The sequence below is a fragment of the Mandrillus leucophaeus genome, unplaced genomic scaffold (assembly GCF_000951045.1).
Source record: "Mandrillus leucophaeus isolate KB7577 unplaced genomic scaffold, Mleu.le_1.0 Scaffold30, whole genome shotgun sequence".
NCBI classification, from domain to species: domain Eukaryota; kingdom Metazoa; phylum Chordata; class Mammalia; order Primates; family Cercopithecidae; genus Mandrillus; species Mandrillus leucophaeus.
The window spans coordinates 3,690,725-3,708,667 of NW_012103143.1; the positions used below are offsets into that span (position 1 = coordinate 3,690,725).

The window sequence follows — 17,943 nt, forward strand, 5'->3', positions numbered from 1 at the left end:
CTCCTCCTCCCTCTCCTTCTCTTCCCTCCCCTCCTCCTCCCTCTCCTTCTCTCCTCCTCCTCTTCTCCCTCCTCCCTCCTCTCTTCCTTTCCTCCTCTCCTCCTCCTCCCTCCTCCCCTCCCTGTCTCTCACCCTCCTCTCCTCCTCCTTCCTGCCTCCTCCTGTACACTGCTCATTGCTGTCACCACTGGGGCTTGGGGTTTTTGCTGGGATTAAGTCCATGGTCCTGGTTGCAGCTAGGGGCTTATTCCCAGAGGTCCCATGGCCAGAGTGGGAAACATGGATTTCCGTTTAAGCCTCATTTATGATGGTGCAGTCAGCCTGTGCCCAGCCTGATTCCCGGAGGTCAGTTAGTGGGTGGGTTACAGGGTGTCCCTCGTGGAGAGGCTGGCAAGGAGAGCCAAGCGAGGGTGGGGTGACCCTGCCAGTGTGGAAAACCTGGCCTGTGTGGGCAGTGCTTCCGCTTCCATCTCCAGCATCTGATTCCCATGAGCTCTGTTCGTTGTAAGGGTTTCTTGTAGAAGCCTCCACACAAGACAGTTGGAGTCACAGTCTCTGCTGCTCTTGAACTTGGCACCAATGACCCTGAATCTTTATGTGACATCCCAATGAGACTTGGCTGAGCTCTGGGCTCTGCTGAGCAGAGCTGGGGTCTTGTGGGGTGTGGTGGCAGCTGGGGCACCTCCAGTACCCCCGAAGACCCCCAGGGAGCACCCCACCTGCCAGGCATCAGGCACTCGGGGCTTTTCTGAGCAGTAGCAGCGTGCATTGGCTTTCCTGGTCAGGTTGTCAGGTCGTGAGAACAGCAGGGGCCGCCCACCGAGCACCTGGCCCCTCAGGCTTTAACGAACAAGCGAGGGACTGCCAGTCTCACACCAGCCCACGAGGGGGCAGGTTTTCCTGCCCGAGGCCACACAGCTCTTCAGCCGCAGGGTGGGGACTCCCAGCTGACTGCGGGACTCTGATGAGTCCCCTGGGGCTCCTGGGACAATGATTACAGATGGTAGCTTAAGCGACAGATTTCTGCTCTCACCGTACTGGAAGCTGCAAGTCAGAAATCAAGATGTTGGCGGGGCCGGGGCTCCTGGGGCCCGAGGGAGGATGCTTCCTGCTCTCCAGCCTGGGCGTCGGCCTCCTCTCCCTGCTTTCTGTGTCTAAACTCCTGCTCCGTCTTTCTCTTCTGTGGACATTTTCTTTTTCCAGGACTCTCATCAGCTCACTCAGCGCCACCTGCCCAATCCAGGATCATCTCATCTCGAGATTCTTCACTTGATGACATGCACAAAGACCCTTTTCCAAGCTGGGTGACACCCACAGGTTCTGGAGGGACACACCTCTCGGGGAGCGTCACTCAGCTAACTCCGTGAGCCAGTGCTCATCCTTCTCAGCACCCGGGCCCCAACTCCAGGAGCCCCTCTGCTCCCCAGAGAGACGGAGTGGGCAGCGGGTCCCCAGAGTGTCCCCAAGGTGAACTTGGGAAGTCGACGAATGATTTTGCAGAAAATAAGGGTAGACGGAAAGGAAGCCAAACCTCCATCCTCACCCCTGCTTGATTCTTCACGGAGTTTGGCTGCACTGTCCTCAGGAGGGAGAGTCAGCAAACTGCACCCCCGAGTACACACTGGGGGAGCACTTCTTCAGGGAGCACACCTGTTGCGGGGGCCTGGGGGCCCTTGGACAGAGGCAGCTAGGAGGGAGATGGCAGGTCCAGATGCCCCTGAGGACGGACTCAGAGGGGTCCTCCCAGCAGAGGGCCAGGGACACTTCTTGATGTTGGTTCACCGAGGGGCCCAGTTCCAGGCACCCTGGGAACCGGCGGGCTCATTGACCCCGTCCCCTCTTGGCCTGGCAGGCTTCCAAAGCTGCTCCCCAGGTCCCCAGGGTGAAAACACCCCCGTTTGGGACCGGCCCTTGGCTTCCCTTGGAAGGGGAGACGGCGGTGCAGTTTGCTGACTCTCCTTCCTGAGGACGGTGCATCCAGAGACAAACTCCACGAAGAATCGAGCAGGGGTGAGGATGGAGGTTTGGCTTCCTTTCCGCCCACCCCTATTTTCTGCAACATCATTCAACAGCTTCCTAAGTTCACCTGGAAAGTCGTGAGAAACTGTTTTCAAAAGAAGAAATACACATAGCCAATGAAGATAAGAATGTTCAAACTGGAGGGAGAAGCCTTCTTCTTACCTGCCAAACTGACAGAGGCCTATCGGAGAAGTCCTGCTAGGCAGAGATTCCGAGGTGTTGGGGGAACAGCCTGTCCCGAGGCCAGGGGGTGGAGGAGCGAATTGGAGAGAGTCTCCAGCCTGGCAGAAACCCTGCAGCGTCCATCCTAATCCACTCCTGTGGGAAGCTGCGCTGTTATCACGATGAGTCCAGAGTCCCTGCCAGGTCCCAGGAGACCCTGCCTAATGCCCATAGACTTCGCCAACTGGTGCCTCGCTTTCTCGGAATGAGACAAGCTGAGGAGAGCAGGGCCTGGCCTCATGGGGTCCACTGCAGCTCCCACCCTGGCACAGGATCAGTACAAAGTGAGCTGATTCAATGAATGAATATGCTTCAAACTGTTCATCCTTTTTAACCACACAATTCTACTTCTAGGAGTTTAACGTAAAGAAAGTCCTTAGGCCGGGTGCGATGGCTCACACCTGTAACCCCAGCACTTTGAGAGGCTGAGGTGGGCAGATCATGAGGTCAGGAGTTCGAGACCAGCCTGGCCAATATGGTGAAACCCCATCTCTACTGAAAATACAAACAAATTAGCCGGGCGTGGTGGCACATGCCTGTAATCCTAGCTACTCAGGAGGCTGAGGCAGGAGAATCTCTTGAACCTGGGAGGTGGAGTTTACAGTGAGCCACTGCACTCCAGCCTGGGCAACAGAGCAAGACTCCACCAATAAAAAAAGAAAAAGAAAAAGAAAAAAGAAATAAGAAATATGCAAAGATACTCATTAGGGCCCAGTTTTGTGCAGGGATCAGCAATTTTTTTCTGTAAGGGGCCAGATAGTAAATTTCAGCTCTGAGGGCCATAGGTCCTTCTCACAATTCCTCAACACTGCTGTTGTGGCATGAAAGTGGCCACAGGCAATGCATTCACGAATGTGCATGTCTATGTGCCAATAAAACTGAAATTTGGGGCCAGGCATAGTGGCTCACTCCTGTAATCCCAGCACTTTGGGAGGCTGAAGCTGGCAGATGTCTTGAGGTCAGGAGTTCGATACCAGCCTGGCCAGGATGGCGAAACCCTGTCTCTACTAAAAATACAAAAATTAGCCAGGCATGCTGGTGAGTGTAATCCCAGCTACCCAGCTACTCAGGACGCTGAGGCAGGAAAATTGCTTGAACCTGGGAGGCAGAGGTGCAGTGAGCAGAGATCGTGCCACTGCACTCCAGCCTGTGCGACAGAGTGAGACTCCATCTTAAAAAAAAACAAACAAACTGAAATTTGGGTTTCATAATATTTCATGTGTCACAAAACCTTATTGTTCTTTTGAGGTTTTTTTTTTTTTACATTTTAATGTTTAAAAATGTAAAAAAAAAAAAAAAAAAAAAAGACTGGGCATGGTGGCTCATGCCTGTAATCCCAACACTTTGGGAGGCCGAGGCAGGTGGATCACCTGCCTCCTGGAGGTCAGGAGTTCAAGACCATCCTGGCCAGCATCGTGAAATCTTGTATCTACTAAAAATACAAAAAATTAGCTGGGCGTGGTGGTGGGTGTCTGTAATCCCAGCTATTTGGGAGGCTGAGGCAGGGGAATTGCTTGAACCTGGGAGGCGGAGGTTGCAGTGAGTTGAGATCGAACCACTGCACTCCAGCCCAGGTGACAGAATAAGATTCTGTCTCAAGAAATAAAAAAAAAAAATTTTAAACAGTTAAAAAAAAATCCTTAGCTTGTATAACAAACGGCAGGCTGGATTTTGCCCGTGGGCCACAGTTTCAATGGGTTCCACGAAGAAGAGTGAGTGCATCCAAACAATTAGGCCCCGGATAAAAATTGTCACCACGTGAGGCAAGGTACAAACAGCAGGACACCCAGATGTAAAATTGATTCTATAAAAGCCAAAAAAAAAAAAAAAAAGAAAAAGAAAAAGAAAGAAAGAAGGAAAGAAAGAAAGAAAGAAAGAACAAAACACGCATCGCAGTCCATTTTTTTTTTTAAGTAAGAGAATACACCCATTCTGTCCTTATTTTTATCTGTCTCTTTTTTCCTGCATTTCCTACACTGAAAATGGATCACTTTTATTATCACAACACAGGAGCTATTAAACCAGGAAGAGATATTTTTAAAATGTTAACTTGGGGCCAGGACAAAGGAGGCCTGTGGTGTGGTTGAGTGACTCCCATCAGTCAGCAGCGAGCGACCACATGCAGGGACGTCGTGCAGCTTCAGTGGTCAAAGGTGTGCAGACGGCGCTGTCTTACCCGTCCCCGAATGTCACCTTCCTCCCAAACAAATCCCCGGGGCTCCTGCACAATGGCTTTCTACTCAAGATCCTCCAGCCGGAACCTCCCCGATGTTTTCCTTAGAGGGTCAGAGGAGCTGCCCCCTGGGATGGAATCCACCGTTCCCTGGCTCGCTGGCTCAGCTGCCCAGGGCTATGACCTCTCGGAGCCAGGCTCTCCGGGCCACTTTGTGCTTGCAAAGGAGGCTTTTAACTTTTTCAAATGCGTTCGCAGCCCGTGATGGTGTCTTCTCCAAAGGGCTCCATGAAATTCTCGGAGACCTGTCAAACCTGGCGAGTCCGCAAGTGCTTTGATTTACAGGACAGATGTTTGCCAGCCGACACTTGGACGGAGGGACGGAGGGAGGCGGGGCGGGGTTACATAGGAATAGGAGTGTCAGCTCCCAAAAGGTGGCAATCTCGGCTCTAATTCCTTAACGCCCAATATGGTTCAGAGGTCGGGCTGTTAATGGGCAGGGAACAAATTGGGGATAGCCACCTGTGCTTCAGCCAAAGGGGGAGGGGACCCCCTTTACAGGTCACGGACCGGCTGCCAAAGCTGCTGTGCTCCTGGGTCTGCCACTGACCGGCTTTGTGATGCTGTTTGTCCTCTCTGAGCCTCAGTTTCCTCACCCATAAAACAGAGCCATCCTGAAGAGTAAATGAAAGCTGCCCGGAAACACCCAGCCCCGGACCTGGCACACAGCAGGTGCTGTTTTTCTTTCACTGTGCCTCCCCACAACCCAGACAGACCATCAGAGGGCAGAGTGGTGCCCTTCCTGCGGGCTTTTTCTACATTACAGAAACTTCCGGGAAGGGCGGAATGGCAGACACAGGCCTTAGGAACCTTTGTTCATCAGCTGCCTGGTCTCTGCGAGACAAAGGGGCCAGGGAGGACAAGGACCCTTGTACAAGGCTGCTGTGCACAGTGGCGCAGGCTTCGCACTGCACAACTACACAGTTGGTGGACAGATGGAAGGTGGTATGACATGGCAGCCTGGGGGACTCGACCAAAGGGTAGAGGTAGGGAAAGAACAGACTCCAGAGTGCCTGACTTCCGGCTCCAATGCTACCTGACCTGACTTCTTCTTTGAGACAGGGTCTCGCTCTGTCACCCACCCAGGCTGGAATGCAGTGGTGTGATCTCTACTCACTATAGCCTTGACCTTTCAGGCTCAAGTGATCCCCCTGCCTCAGCCTCCCAAGTGGCTGAGACTATGGTTGCATGCCACCACGCCTAGCTAATTTTTGTATTTTTGGTAGAGATAGGGTTTCACCATGTTGCCCAGGCTGGTCTCAAACTCCTGGCCTCAAGCAATCCTCCTGCCTTGGTGTCCCAAAGTTCTGGGGTGAGCCATGCCTGCCCTGACTACTACTCCTTCCCCTTCTCCCTCTCCTTCTCTTTCTCCTTGAGAAAGAGAAACAGCAGGCTGGATTTTGCCCATGGGATTTTGCCAAGGGAGGCTGAGGTGGGCAGATCACTTGAGGTCAGGAGTTCGAGACCAGTCTGGGCAACATGGTGAAACCCTGTCTCTACTAAAAATACAAAAATTAGCCGGGCGTAGTGGTGCGCGCCTATTATCCCAGCTACTCGGGAGGCTGAGGCAGAAGAATCGCTAGAACCCAGGAGGCAGAGGTTGCAGCAAACCAAGATCATGCCACTGCACTCCAGCCTGGGTGGCAGAGCAAGAGACTCTGCCTCAGGAAAAACAAAACAAAACAAAACAAAAAACAGCTGGAAGTTGGGTGGGGGAGATCACCTGAGTATGTGAAAATGTCTATCTGGATAAATAGATCACACTCTTATTTATCATAGTGAAACACTGAAACCAACCTCAATGTCCAGTCTCAGGGGACACTTTGGTACCCAAACCATGAGTGGCTATGCCAGTCGGTTGCAAGGTGTGCTTGCTGACATAGACAGATTTCCCTGGCCTTCCATAAAACCAGGCTTCAGAACATCACCTGCCATATGAGCCCAAAACAAACGTGCTCATTGTTAGCCATGTTTATGTTAAACCATAAAGAGGGAATAAAATGAAATGTGAAAGCAGACCCCCACTGCTGTCAGTAGTCCTGCTGTTAACAGATTTTTGTTGTATGTGTCTAAGAGTGTTCCATGTGGGCCAGCCACGGTGGCTCACACCTGTAATCCCAGTACTTTGGGAGGCCGAGGTGGGCGGATCACCTGAGGTCTGGCCAACATGATGAAACCCTGTCTCTATTAAAAATACAAAAATCAGCTGGGCATGATAGTGGGTGCTTGCAATCCCAGCTACTCTAGAGGCTGAGGCAGGAGAATCCTTTGAACCCAGGAGGCAGAGGTTGCATGAGCCAAGATCGTGCCATTTCACTCCAGCCTGGGTGACAGGGCGAGACTCCATCTCAAAAAAAAAAAAAAAAAAAAGTGTTATCTGCACTGCACACACAGCATTTATAGGAAAACCTTTTTGTTTGACATCTGTGTAGCCACATACTAAACTTAAATTTTTTTCTTTTTTTTTTTTTGAGACAGAATTTCACTCTTGTCACCCAGGCTGGAGTGTAGTGGTGTGATGTCAGCTCACTGCAACCTCCACCACCCAGGTTCAAGCAATTCTCCTGCCTCAGCCTCCTGAGTAGCTGGGATTACAGGCTCCCACCACCAAGTCTGGCTAATTTTTGCATCTAACTTTCCTTTTCAAGGATCTATACATATCTGCAGAGCAAAATAGTCTGCTTAAAAAACAGAGTGCAGTGGTGTCATCTCAGCTCACTGTAGCCTCGACATTTCAGGCTCAGGTGATCCCCCTGCCTCAGCCTGGGACTGCAGGTGAATGCCACCATGCCTAGCCAGGCTAGCATCATTTGGTAAAGTTGAAGGTCTACGTGCTGTATGGTTGCTGGGTGGATTCCCCTCAGGACCAAGGTGTTCTGAGCAGCCAGGTTCCAACAGCTCCAGACTAGGACATTGAAAGACTAGCTCCACTGAAAGTAATGGCAGAAACCGCAATTACTTTTGCACCAACCTAATAGCACATTCACACTGTGGGATATGATACAGCAAGGAAAAATAAACCAAGTACAAGTTCACTCATTCATACAAATAAATCTCACAAATATAATGAAGAGGAAGAAGGCAAGACCTACACGTAGGAAAAAGTAAAAAAGGACATTTTTTAGAGAGGAATATCTAGGCTGTAAAGCTCTAAAGAAAGCAGGACAAAGTCAGAACGGTGATTCCCTTGGAGAGAGAAGGATCAGCTGGGCTCAGAAAGGGGATGGGAGGGGCTTCTGTATGCTGATTGGGGTCTGTCTCTTGCAGGCCTGTTGGTTCTGTGAATTTTCACTTTAAAATTATTCACAAAATCAGCATGTGGGCCAGGTGTGGTGGCTCATGTCTATAATCCCAGCACTTTGGGAGGCCAAGGTGGTCAGATCACCAGAGGTCAGGAGTTCGAGACCAGCCTGACCAACATGATAAAACCCTGTCTTTACTAAAAATACAAAAATTAGCTGGATGCGGTGGCGTGTGCCTGTAATCCCAGCTGCTCAGGAGGCTGACGCAGGATAATTGCTTGAATCCAGGAGGCGGAGGTTGCAGTGAGCCGAGATCGTGCCATTGCACTCCAGCCTGGGCAACAGAGCAAGACTCCGTCTCAAAACAAAACAAACCAAAATAAAAAAGCAAAAAACTGCCGTGTGCTTTTTTTGCACTTTTCAGTATGCCTGAAATTTTCCAGGACAGAAGAAGGAAAAAGTATGCAAGGAGAGACCATAAAACAGTAGCCATGCTTGTCTCTGGAAGGTGAGATTCCTGGCCGTTTCCACTTTGATGTTAATAAAACCATCACCATTTATGAAGGTTTGCGAGGGGCCTTTGCTTGACAGCTGTCATCTAATTTCAACCTCGTGACAATTTTGAAGAATAGCTTTTGTCCATCCCCTTTTCACACCTGAAAACCCGAAGGAAGAGACAGTGGGATTCAGGCTCCTGTCCCTCTGAAGAGCTACGCCCTTCGATGCTTTTACGTAAAGAATGACCATATATGACTGGAATGCTGTGCAGAAAGGAGGAAGCGGCTGTCGGCTGTCACAGTGGCTGGGCTTAGGGCAGATTCCAGGCCTGCCTGGCCCAAGGTGACAAATGGCGGGGCCACCATGGTTTCGGGGCCATCCAGGGGGCTGGTTCCCTTTCTCGGTGCTACAAGCAGGTTGTAAAGCACTTTAGAGGCCAATTGGCACCAGGACAAGGAATTGCACCCTTGAGGTGGTTCGTGACCCCATAAATTGCCCAGAGGTGGGAGGCAGCTGGGAGGCCCGGGAAAAGCACCGGCCAGGTCCTCGGAGGCTGCTCCTTTCCCAAGGTGCAGCATTCCATGGGGTGATGGCCCTCAGGCCCCAGGAGAGGGAGAGGAACCTGGAGGAAAAGTGGAAACGGACAAGTCCCCAGTGGAACGGGCCGGACGGCAGGCGCTCCAGGACATTGTGAGTCAGGGTGGACAGGGTGCCTGCCCTGCCGGGGCCTCTCCCTGAGTGCCTGCGGAGACTCTGTAGGCCTGCAGCAAAGGGGGTTTAGGTTTCAGAGCGCACGCACATCAGAGGAACCACATCAAGAGCCTGCAGCTTCCAGGTGTGAATAAACCTATGGGGAGCACTGGCGCTGGGCGTGGGCCCTGGGAACGGTTTAGTTTCCGAAGTAACCTGATAAGCGCTGGCTAACACCTGCACTCACTACCTGGAATATACAGAAATATCCATCCCCATCCCCTTCCCGTGGGGAGCCGTGGCCTCGATTTCATGCTTGGGGTGCACCTACTTACTGTCTGCAAAGTTCCGGCTGCGTCCACCATCAGAGGGGGAAGGAACCCTGTGTTTCTGAGGGGAAACTGAGCCCAGAGAGCAAGCCTGACTCTCCGAGGCCAAGCAGAGCTGGGACCCAAGGCTCTCCAGCTCCTGCCATCCTGCCATCCCACTGCAGGCATCCGTCTTCTCTGGGCTTTTCGGCTTTCGAGGGAGCGCCGCCAAGGGACTCCCGGGGACAGGGCATGTGGCTCTCCCTGCCTCACAGGAATGTTGCAGAGGTGGAATGATATGGGCAGAATGATGTGCCCATCGTACCATATGACTCTTAGAACAACAGGACAAAATTGCAGGTCCCCATTTAGCCTTGTGTTAGGTGTTCGTACTGGGCCAGTTCAAAGACCACACAACGGCATCCTCTACTGCTCGACGGGCTGCTCTCCGTGGCGCCGGATGGGTGCTCATGGTGGGCCTGGCTCTGAGGCATCTCCCAGACAGAGCTGTCCTGGATGCAGAACACATGCCCGACTGTTCCCAGGGGCCTGCCCAGCCTGTCTGTCCAGGCCAGGCCCAGGGACGTGGAGACCAGGGCCAGAGTTCCACCTACCCAACTGCTGCACTGCACTGGCGCTGCCTGCCCATGGAGGGCGCCGCAGACGAGCAGGGCAGGTACTGGGCGGTCAGAGCCATGATGAGGGTGGCACACTCTAGGGCTGAGGACCCTGAACTGAGGGCAGCTGATGAGAGGGAGAGGTCATGGAACAGGAGCCGGGGAGCATCCTACGGCTGGAGCCGCAGGTGTAAGAAGTGGGGCTGGGAGTCGAGGAAGCCAGAGTCAAGCCTTTGAGAGAGACGGGCATCACCAGGAGGGGGAGGCTGGCAGGTGCTCTGCCCTCGCAGTATCTGCAACAGAGAAAAAGGTGCCCCTCGCTCTGGGCATGTAGCTTGGCAGGCAGTGGGAGGCTGGGCATCATCCAGGAGGGGCCCTGGTACAGCAACTTGCACAGCTGTACCAGGCTGGCCTGCCCAGGCCTGTGTGCGTGTGTGTGTGTGCATATGGGTGTGGGTTGCCCAGAGAAATGCCCCCATGTGTGCACACACTTACACACTCAATCTTGCACACAAGCCCAAGAGAAAGACTGCCAGAACAGTGGGACCCTGGATGTTCTCTGGGCCAGTTAAGCTCAACGACGCTTCTCTAGCCTGGTTGGCGGGGCCGGCTTGGGAACTGGGAGAGACAATGGCTCTGGAGCCCCCAGGAGCTTGGATTTACTCTTCCTCATGTGTAGAAAGAATGACACGCTCCTCGTGCCATATGACCCTCAGAACAACACTACAAAACTGCAGGTGCTATGACTGTCCAAATTTTGCAGATGAGGAGACTGAGGCTTGCAGATGTTTGCAGTTGCCCAGGTCCAGGTAGCAGGTAGGAGGTTGGAACGGCAACAGTAGCGGCTGCTGCAAGATGAGCCTCAAATCCATGAGAGGTGGTGCTGGGGTCCTCCTGGGCTGGCTTTGGTATCTGCGTGCCTTTCTGTGCCTTGGGAGCTTATGTTCAGAAAGAGTGACCAGCAGAACGCTGGCTGCAGGGGGATGTTCTGCAGGTTCCAGGCACATGAGGGGCTGTCTCCACACTGCATCTTCGGGCGTTTTCTAGTTGGCCATTTGCAGTGAGTCCCTCGGGTCTGAGTCACCAGGGGTCAGGTTTAAGAGCTGAGGGTCAGAGGTTACCAAGGCACCCATGCCAGGCCAGAGAGCTGACCTTTATTTGACCAAGTCGAAGGACCCCCAGGACCCCAAAGAGGGGCTTCAGGCCCCTGGCCGCCATCTGAAATGATGCTTGGGGGTTGATCCTAATCATCCCTAATTTAGGGGCCAAATGGTCAATTAAGGGTCTATTTGAGAGTCAGAGAAGCAGAAGGTGAACTGAGGAGACAGATGAGAGGCAGCTGATGCCTCTGCCATCGGAGCTAGGCATGGGTTCTGCTGGCCAGCCCAGGCCTCCTCCCCTGGCATTAGGGGCCTGGGCTTTGTTGTCAGCACCCCCGAGAGACCCGACGGCAACATTCCCTGAGGTCTGCTAGCAGTCAAGTGCCTGGCAACTTGCCCCTTTGCCATTTCTTCAGTTAATACTCAAATAAGCTAAATATCTACCGAGTACCTCAGTAACCGGTCAAACACCAGTCTAGGTGGTGGGGACTCATCAGGGAGAGAAGTCAAGTCCCTGCCCTTGAGGAGCTGTAATTCTGGAGGAGGGGGTGGGGACTGAAAGATAACTAAGCAGCTAAGTGTGCAATACATCAGGCGCCGCTGCCTTCCCAAGCTTAGTGACTTCACACGAAACCCTAGTATTGCTCACAATTCTGTGCACAGGAACTGGGGACTCAGCAAGGTCAGCTTGTGACCGCTCTACCTGCCCGCTGGTCTCCCTCTGAGATTTCCATCCTCAGGAGGCCAGGCTGAGTCGGAGGTCCGAGGTGGCTGCCCTCCTCCATCACGGACCCCAGGGCTCTTCTACACGTGTCTCTCTCCACAGCAGGGCTACTTGAGATTGGGCTCCGGTCACAGATCTGTGGGGTCCTAGAGGCCTTGTAAGAACCCTGGCTTTTGCTCTGAGCAAGAGGGTCCCAGAGTGTAAAAGCACAAAGGTGGCTGCACTGAGTGGGGAGGGGCACAGGTGAACTCCGATGGTGGCTGGGCCCAGGGATGATCAGATTCTGCCTCCATCCTGCAGGGTGAGGGGACAGGGCCTGCTGCCGGACAGGGCTTCTGGCCTGGGAGCTGGAGGGTGAAGTGGCTGAGTCCCCAGCTGGGAGATGGGTGAAAGGAGTAGGTTTGAGTGGGAGGTCCTGGCACAGTTTGGACTTGTGGAGTTGGAGGTCCTGTGAGACATCCATGCAGCAATCTCCGGGGCAGCTGGAAGCAAGAGTCTGGAGTCCAGGGAGACAGACATTCTGGGTCACCAGAGTCAATGAATTTCAACTGAAGGGCATTGGGAAGTGTATTAGTTCATTCTCACACTGCTAATAAAGACGTACCCGAGACTGGGTAATTTGTAAAAGAAGAAGGTTAATTGGCTCACAGTTCCGCATTGCTGGGGAGGCCTCAGGAAACTTGCAGTCATAGCGGAAGGTAAAAGGCACTTCTTCACAGGGCGGCAGGAGAGAGAACGAGAGCCAAGCAGAAGGGGAAGCCCCTTATAAAACCATCAGATCTTGTGAGACTTGTTCACTACCACGAGAACAGTATGGGGGAAACCACCTCTGCGGTTCAATCATCTCCCACTGGGTCCCTCTCACAACACATGGGAATTATGGGAGCTACAATTCAAGATGAGATTTGGGTGCGGACACAGCCAAGCCATATCAGGGAGCTTGCCTGCCCGGTGAGCATGGGGGAGAGGGGTCAGACAGAGCTGCAGCCCTGCGGCCTTGGGAGGTCAGCGAATGCAAAGAGAGCAGCACGGGGAACACAGGAGGAGGTGACTGGGACCAAGAGGCACCCACGCAGTGTGGAGCCCGTTGGGCGTTGAGGGGTGATCAGAGGTCCTGCAGACTGAGGACTGAGGAGCAGCTGCTGGATGTGCCAAGAGCAGGTCGGGGATCCCAGGGAGGGGCCGGCCTGGCTGTGTGGGTTCCACGGAGCTGCAGGAGAGAGGGGCAAGTGTGGAGCCTCGTCCTGGAGCTGGGCACAGGTGGGAGCCAGGACAGACGGGGGCCAAGCCTCTGGGCCTGGGGGCAGGAGGCAGGGGGTGAGGGGGGGCCATGCATACAGGCTGTCTTTGGAGGAGAGGAGGCATGAGGGGAAAGAATCTTCTAGAAGGTTCTACAGACCAGAGGTTAAGCCACTTGTCCAAGGTCACACCACAAGAAAGGGGCCCTGTGTGGACTGGACCTCATGCCTCAAGGTCAGGGGTTAGAAAAACCTGGGCTCACCTGAGGCTGTGGAGTGAAGCCCATGGAGGCATGGCAGCTACCTCCTCCTCTCTGTACTCTAGCCTCCAGGCCCGCCTCACCTCCGCCTGTCCTGGCCACCACAGAGATCTTGCCCAAGCACAGACCCGTGGCAAACCTGTGGCGGGGATTGGCGATCTCCAGCTAGGAATGGTTGTGGGGGGCACTGGATCTGACCACCTGTGACTGTGCCTGGCATTGCTGGTCTCTGCCCTGGAGGCCCCTTCCCTGGGTCACTGGCCCTAACCTGGGTCCTGTCAGGGATCCACTGAACTGAGGGGCTGTTGCCTCAAAGGTGCCCCTCCATCCTTGGGCCATGCATCCACCGTTGGCTTCTGGTTACACCCCTGCCTCCTCACAAGGCCATGGGGGCCTCGATGACTGCCCCCCACCTGGGCTGGGTGCTGGCCTGGCCCCCAGAGGCGCTTCACTAAGTGCTTGCTGGGCAGGTGAGAGCCTCGGCACATCTCCCGTGTAGAGGAGGCAGAGCACATCTGGGTGGGAGGTCAGCCCTGCCCACTTCCATTTGCCAAGCTGGGGCTAGGTCTCCTTGCTCCTGGTAGGACCTCTGACCTCCTTGCCATCCATGGAGGCAGAGATGGGGCAAACAGCTCTGGCGTTGGTGTTCCCCAGCATCAGCCAGGCCTGGAGGGATGGGGTAGACCCTGGCTTAGGGGTGGAAGGTTTTCGGGCGTCCACCAGGTGAGGCTACTTATACCACTCACATCCTATAGGTAAGGACTGGGTAGGTCCCTTCTGCACGTGCACAGAGGCTCTGGGGCTTTGTTTTTTGTGCGTTTGTTTGTTTGTTTGTTTTTTGAGACAGGGTCTGGCTCTGTCACCCAGGCTGTAGTGCGGTGGGGCAATCACATCCAATTGCAGCCTCAACCTCCTGGGCTCATGTGATCCTCCCGTCTCAGCCTCCTGAGTAGCTGGGACTGGTCACCTTACTTGTGACATGAGCAGTGAGCCTGGGTGGGATCCTGTCTTTAGGTATCAGTGCACCTGCCTCCCAGGGCTGTGCTTAAGACTCCCTTGGGAAACATCTATCTCTACATTGAGAGGAAGACCCTCAATGCATCCATATACAACAGACAGGACCTCTCACCTAATACTTAGATGACAGCTTGACCAGGGAACATCACCACCTCCCCCAAAAAACAAAACATACACACACTTTAGTCACAGGTAAACTCAGCTCAAGAGGGGCCCCCAGTCCTGGCCACTGGATAGGGGGAAGGAGGCCTGGCTTGACCCCATTTCTGCTCTGTGATCAGCCCACTCTCCCGGGGGTCCCCCAGCCCCTTGTCTGTTCCTTGAACTGTGAGTGGCTTTGTGGTTTGGGGGATCTTATATGTTGCTCTGTGATTGAAAGTGATTTGTTTTGGCCGAAAGTAATTTGTTTTCCAGGCTAATTCAATTATCCCCAGGGGGGCTTCCTACCTGGGGCCCCAGGCTACCCGCTATTACCATCAATTACCATAAAGACCCTCTTCAAAGGGTAGGACCCCTGAGGTTGGCCCATTAGGGCAGGGCTGAGCCCCTGAGGGCCAGCAATAAACTTTCTGATGTTAAATGATGGCTAAAGTGTCAGACACAGGTGATGGGGAGCTGGGGCCAGGGCCGCTGTGGCTTATGAGGGGTGAGATGCCTACTTATTGAAAACCGGGTCTCTGTGGGGTTTCTGCAGCCCCCGGCAGGGACACCCTGAGCCAGCCCTGGAGTAACAGGCAAGGTCCATCTACACTTTCTTATATGAGGCTCCCAAAGTGGGAAGGCCCTTGGAAACTCTCTCCCAAATCTTGTCAACAACCCAAGAGGCAGGGGGGATTTGTGCCCATTTTACAGGTAAGGAAACTGAGGCTCAGAGAGGTGAAGGGAACTGCCCAGGCCACTCAGAGAGAAGGTGGAAGATTACAGTATTGAGAGGTAGGCCCAAGTACCCCCCACTCCATCCGGAGACCCCCTAGTTGTGATGGTTGTTAGGTACGTGCCCAATCTCTTCAGCCTCAGAGTGTTTGGGTCTGAGGTTGGGCTTGTGGTTACTTCCCAAAGGGAATCAACCCTATGACTCACTGGCCAGGTCTAACAGCCCCAGTACCCTGCACAAATGACTGGGCTCCATGGGGCATCAGAAGCCAGAATGGGAGATGAATCTGTCAAGCAGTTGGGCCTCCTTTAAGCAGATATTTCAGGAGCGGCAGGATCCTGAGGGTTGTGCTGTGATCCCGCACATGTGGGCGGGACCACGGCAGGCATCTGAGTGCGAGGACTAGCTGAGACTTCACCGGCAAACAGCTGGTGTCCAACTCTGCCAGCTGGGTCCCGTCCCCTGCGGGTGCAGGGACATCAGCCTGGTGACACCCTCTGTGTTTTCTCCCAGCTCTTCCCAAGGGAGTCAGTGGATCTCTGGAAACATTCTGTGGGGGCCTAAAGTCTTGACCCCGGGGACCAGTGAACCATATAAACATTAAAAATCCTAGGAAAGGAAAGGAAGAAGGAAAGAAAAGGAGAGAAAAAGGAAGAGAGAGAGAGAAGGAAAGAAAGGAGAGGGAAAGAGAGAAAGAAAATAAAGAAGAGAGAAAGGAAAGAAAGAAAAGATAGAAAAAAGAAGGAAGAAAAAAGGAAGGAGAGAAGACAGAAAGAAAGAAAGAAGAAAGAAGAAGAAAGAAAGAAAGAAAGAAAGAAAGAAAAGAAAGAAAGAAAGAAAGAAAGAAAGAAAGAAAGAAAGAAGAAAGAAAGAAAGAAAGAAAGAGAAAGAAAGAGAGAAAGAAAAAAGAGAGAAAGAAAGAAAGAAAGAAAAGAAAGAAAGAAAGAAAGAAAGAAAGAAAGAAAGAAAGAAGAAAGAAAGAAAGAAAGAAAGGAAAGAAAGAAAGGAAGAAAGGCCTCTTTCTCCCCACTCCCTGCTACCAGAGTCCATCTTCCACTACAGCAGTGAATGTTTGGTTAGAGCCAAGAGAGGAAGAATAAGGACTTTCATAGACACTCTGGTGGCTGGAAATGCAGTGAAGGAATGCAGGAGACAGGATGACCTTTTACAGAAAAAATTCTCCTTTCTCAGCCCGCCCAAGGCTCTGCTGGCTTTTCCTGAGGCTTTCCCAGGGATTCCCCGTGAACCACTTCCTTGTGCCCCTGTTGGAATATCTAGGAGGAAAAAACCTGTCTGGGGACCCCTTGGCTGGGGTTTGTGCCAGGGAGCCTCTCAGGTCTTCCTTGAAGATGAAATGTGTCAGCATCCAGCATCAGTGTCCTGCTCAGACTGTGGATTTCCTCCTGGCAGGTCAAGACCTAGCTCTGCTGCCCACCCACCTCACCCCACCAAAAGGAGAATTCACTGTGGGGGTAGTGTGGATGGAGAATGAGCAAGTTGGCCATGGGATGGGGAGGGGCTACATATAGTTAGTGATCGTATCTGGGGCAGGATGAGGATCATTGTTTGCTTTGATTTTATGACCAAACTTTTGGGGTATTTTATAAGATGGCTAATGTTTTCCACAATCTCTTATTACATGGTAGGCCACTCCAAAACTTAGGGGCTTAAAACATCCACCATTTTTTTTTCTCTCATAATTCTGCAGTTTGGGCAGGGCTCAGCAGGGATGGCTCATCTTAGATCCATGTGGTGGGCTGGGTCACTCCCATGGGTACATTCAGCTGGGAGCTTGGTTGCAACTGAAAGTTCCAAGATGGCTTCATCCACATGCCAGGTGCCTCGGCTGGGCTGGCTGGACAGGCTGGGGGCTGGCTGGGCATTCTCATTCTCATTCTTTCTCTCTCTCTCACTCTCTCTCTCTCTCTCTCTCTCTCTCTTTCTTCTCCTGCATGGTCTTTTGCTACATAGTCTTTTCAGCAGGGTAGCTGGACCTTTTTACCTGGTGGCTCAGGTCTGCAAGAGAGAGATAGTAGAAGCTGGCACAGGTGAAGGTGTACCCTCCTCCCCAGAAACAACTCCTAGGTATATACACCGTAGAAAAATGTGTGTGCTGGAGCCGGTGTTGTTGGGAATGGCAGCAGCAACAACAATAACAAGGAAAGATCTGAACGTCCCCGACAGGAGAATGGTCACATGGTTTATACTATAGTCATGTGGTGGATTGTTAAGCAGCAGTGAAAAATGAATTTCTAGGCTGGGCGTGGTGACTCACACCTGTAATCCCAGCACTTCAGGAGGCCAAGGCAAGTGGATCACTTGAGGTCAGGAGTTTCAGACTGGACTGGGCAACATGGTGAAGCCCCCGTCTCTACTAAAAAACACAAAAATTAGCTGGGTGTGGTGGTGCAACCTATAGTCCCAACTACTCGGGAGGCTGAGGCAGGAGAATCACTTGAACCCAAGAGGTGGAGGTTGCAGTGAGTAGAGATTGTGCCACTGCACTCCAGCCTGGGTGACAGAGCAAGACTCTGTCTCAAAAAAAGAAAAAGAAAAAGAAAAAAGAGTTTTTAGCCATTGGCAGGGATGGATCTTCCACACAAGATGTGAAGTGAAAAAAGCAAGTCTCCAAATGCAGAAGAACCTCTGGGGAGAGAGGGCACGTTGGGCACCAAACTGTTGGTGATATTGTATTCATGAAGCTCAGTGGTGGGTTTATGTGTGTTTGCTTTGTTGGTGTTTTTTACACATTCTACATGCGTGACATGTGCAATTTTTTTTCAGATCCCACTCAGGAAAGAATACACCAAACACATTCACATTTATCGCATTTATTTTCTTTCTTTCTTTTTTGTTTGTAAAAGCAAACGACAAAGACTCTGTTTACCAGCTTTCCTTTTT

At 52.5% G+C, this 17,943-nt stretch overlaps 1 protein-coding gene and 1 pseudogene across 1 annotated transcript in view; both read right to left on the minus strand.

The window, feature by feature from the left end:
• The window catches only part of FGF19 (fibroblast growth factor 19), a 30,383-nt gene extending 16,744 nt beyond the window's left edge, over positions 1-13,639 (minus strand). The window contains exons 1-5 of the mRNA XM_011987086.1: positions 13,532-13,639; positions 13,235-13,316; positions 12,726-12,863; positions 9,827-9,956; positions 692-840 (exon numbers count right to left, since the gene is read on the minus strand). Of these exons, the coding sequence (XP_011842476.1) occupies positions 692-840; positions 9,827-9,956; positions 12,726-12,863; positions 13,235-13,316; positions 13,532-13,639 (607 nt within the window). The remainder of the gene's footprint in view (positions 1-691; positions 841-9,826; positions 9,957-12,725; positions 12,864-13,234; positions 13,317-13,531) is intronic.
• Positions 13,640-13,712: 73 nt separating this feature from the next.
• The window catches only part of LOC105544528, a 6,766-nt pseudogene continuing 2,535 nt past the window's right edge, over positions 13,713-17,943 (minus strand).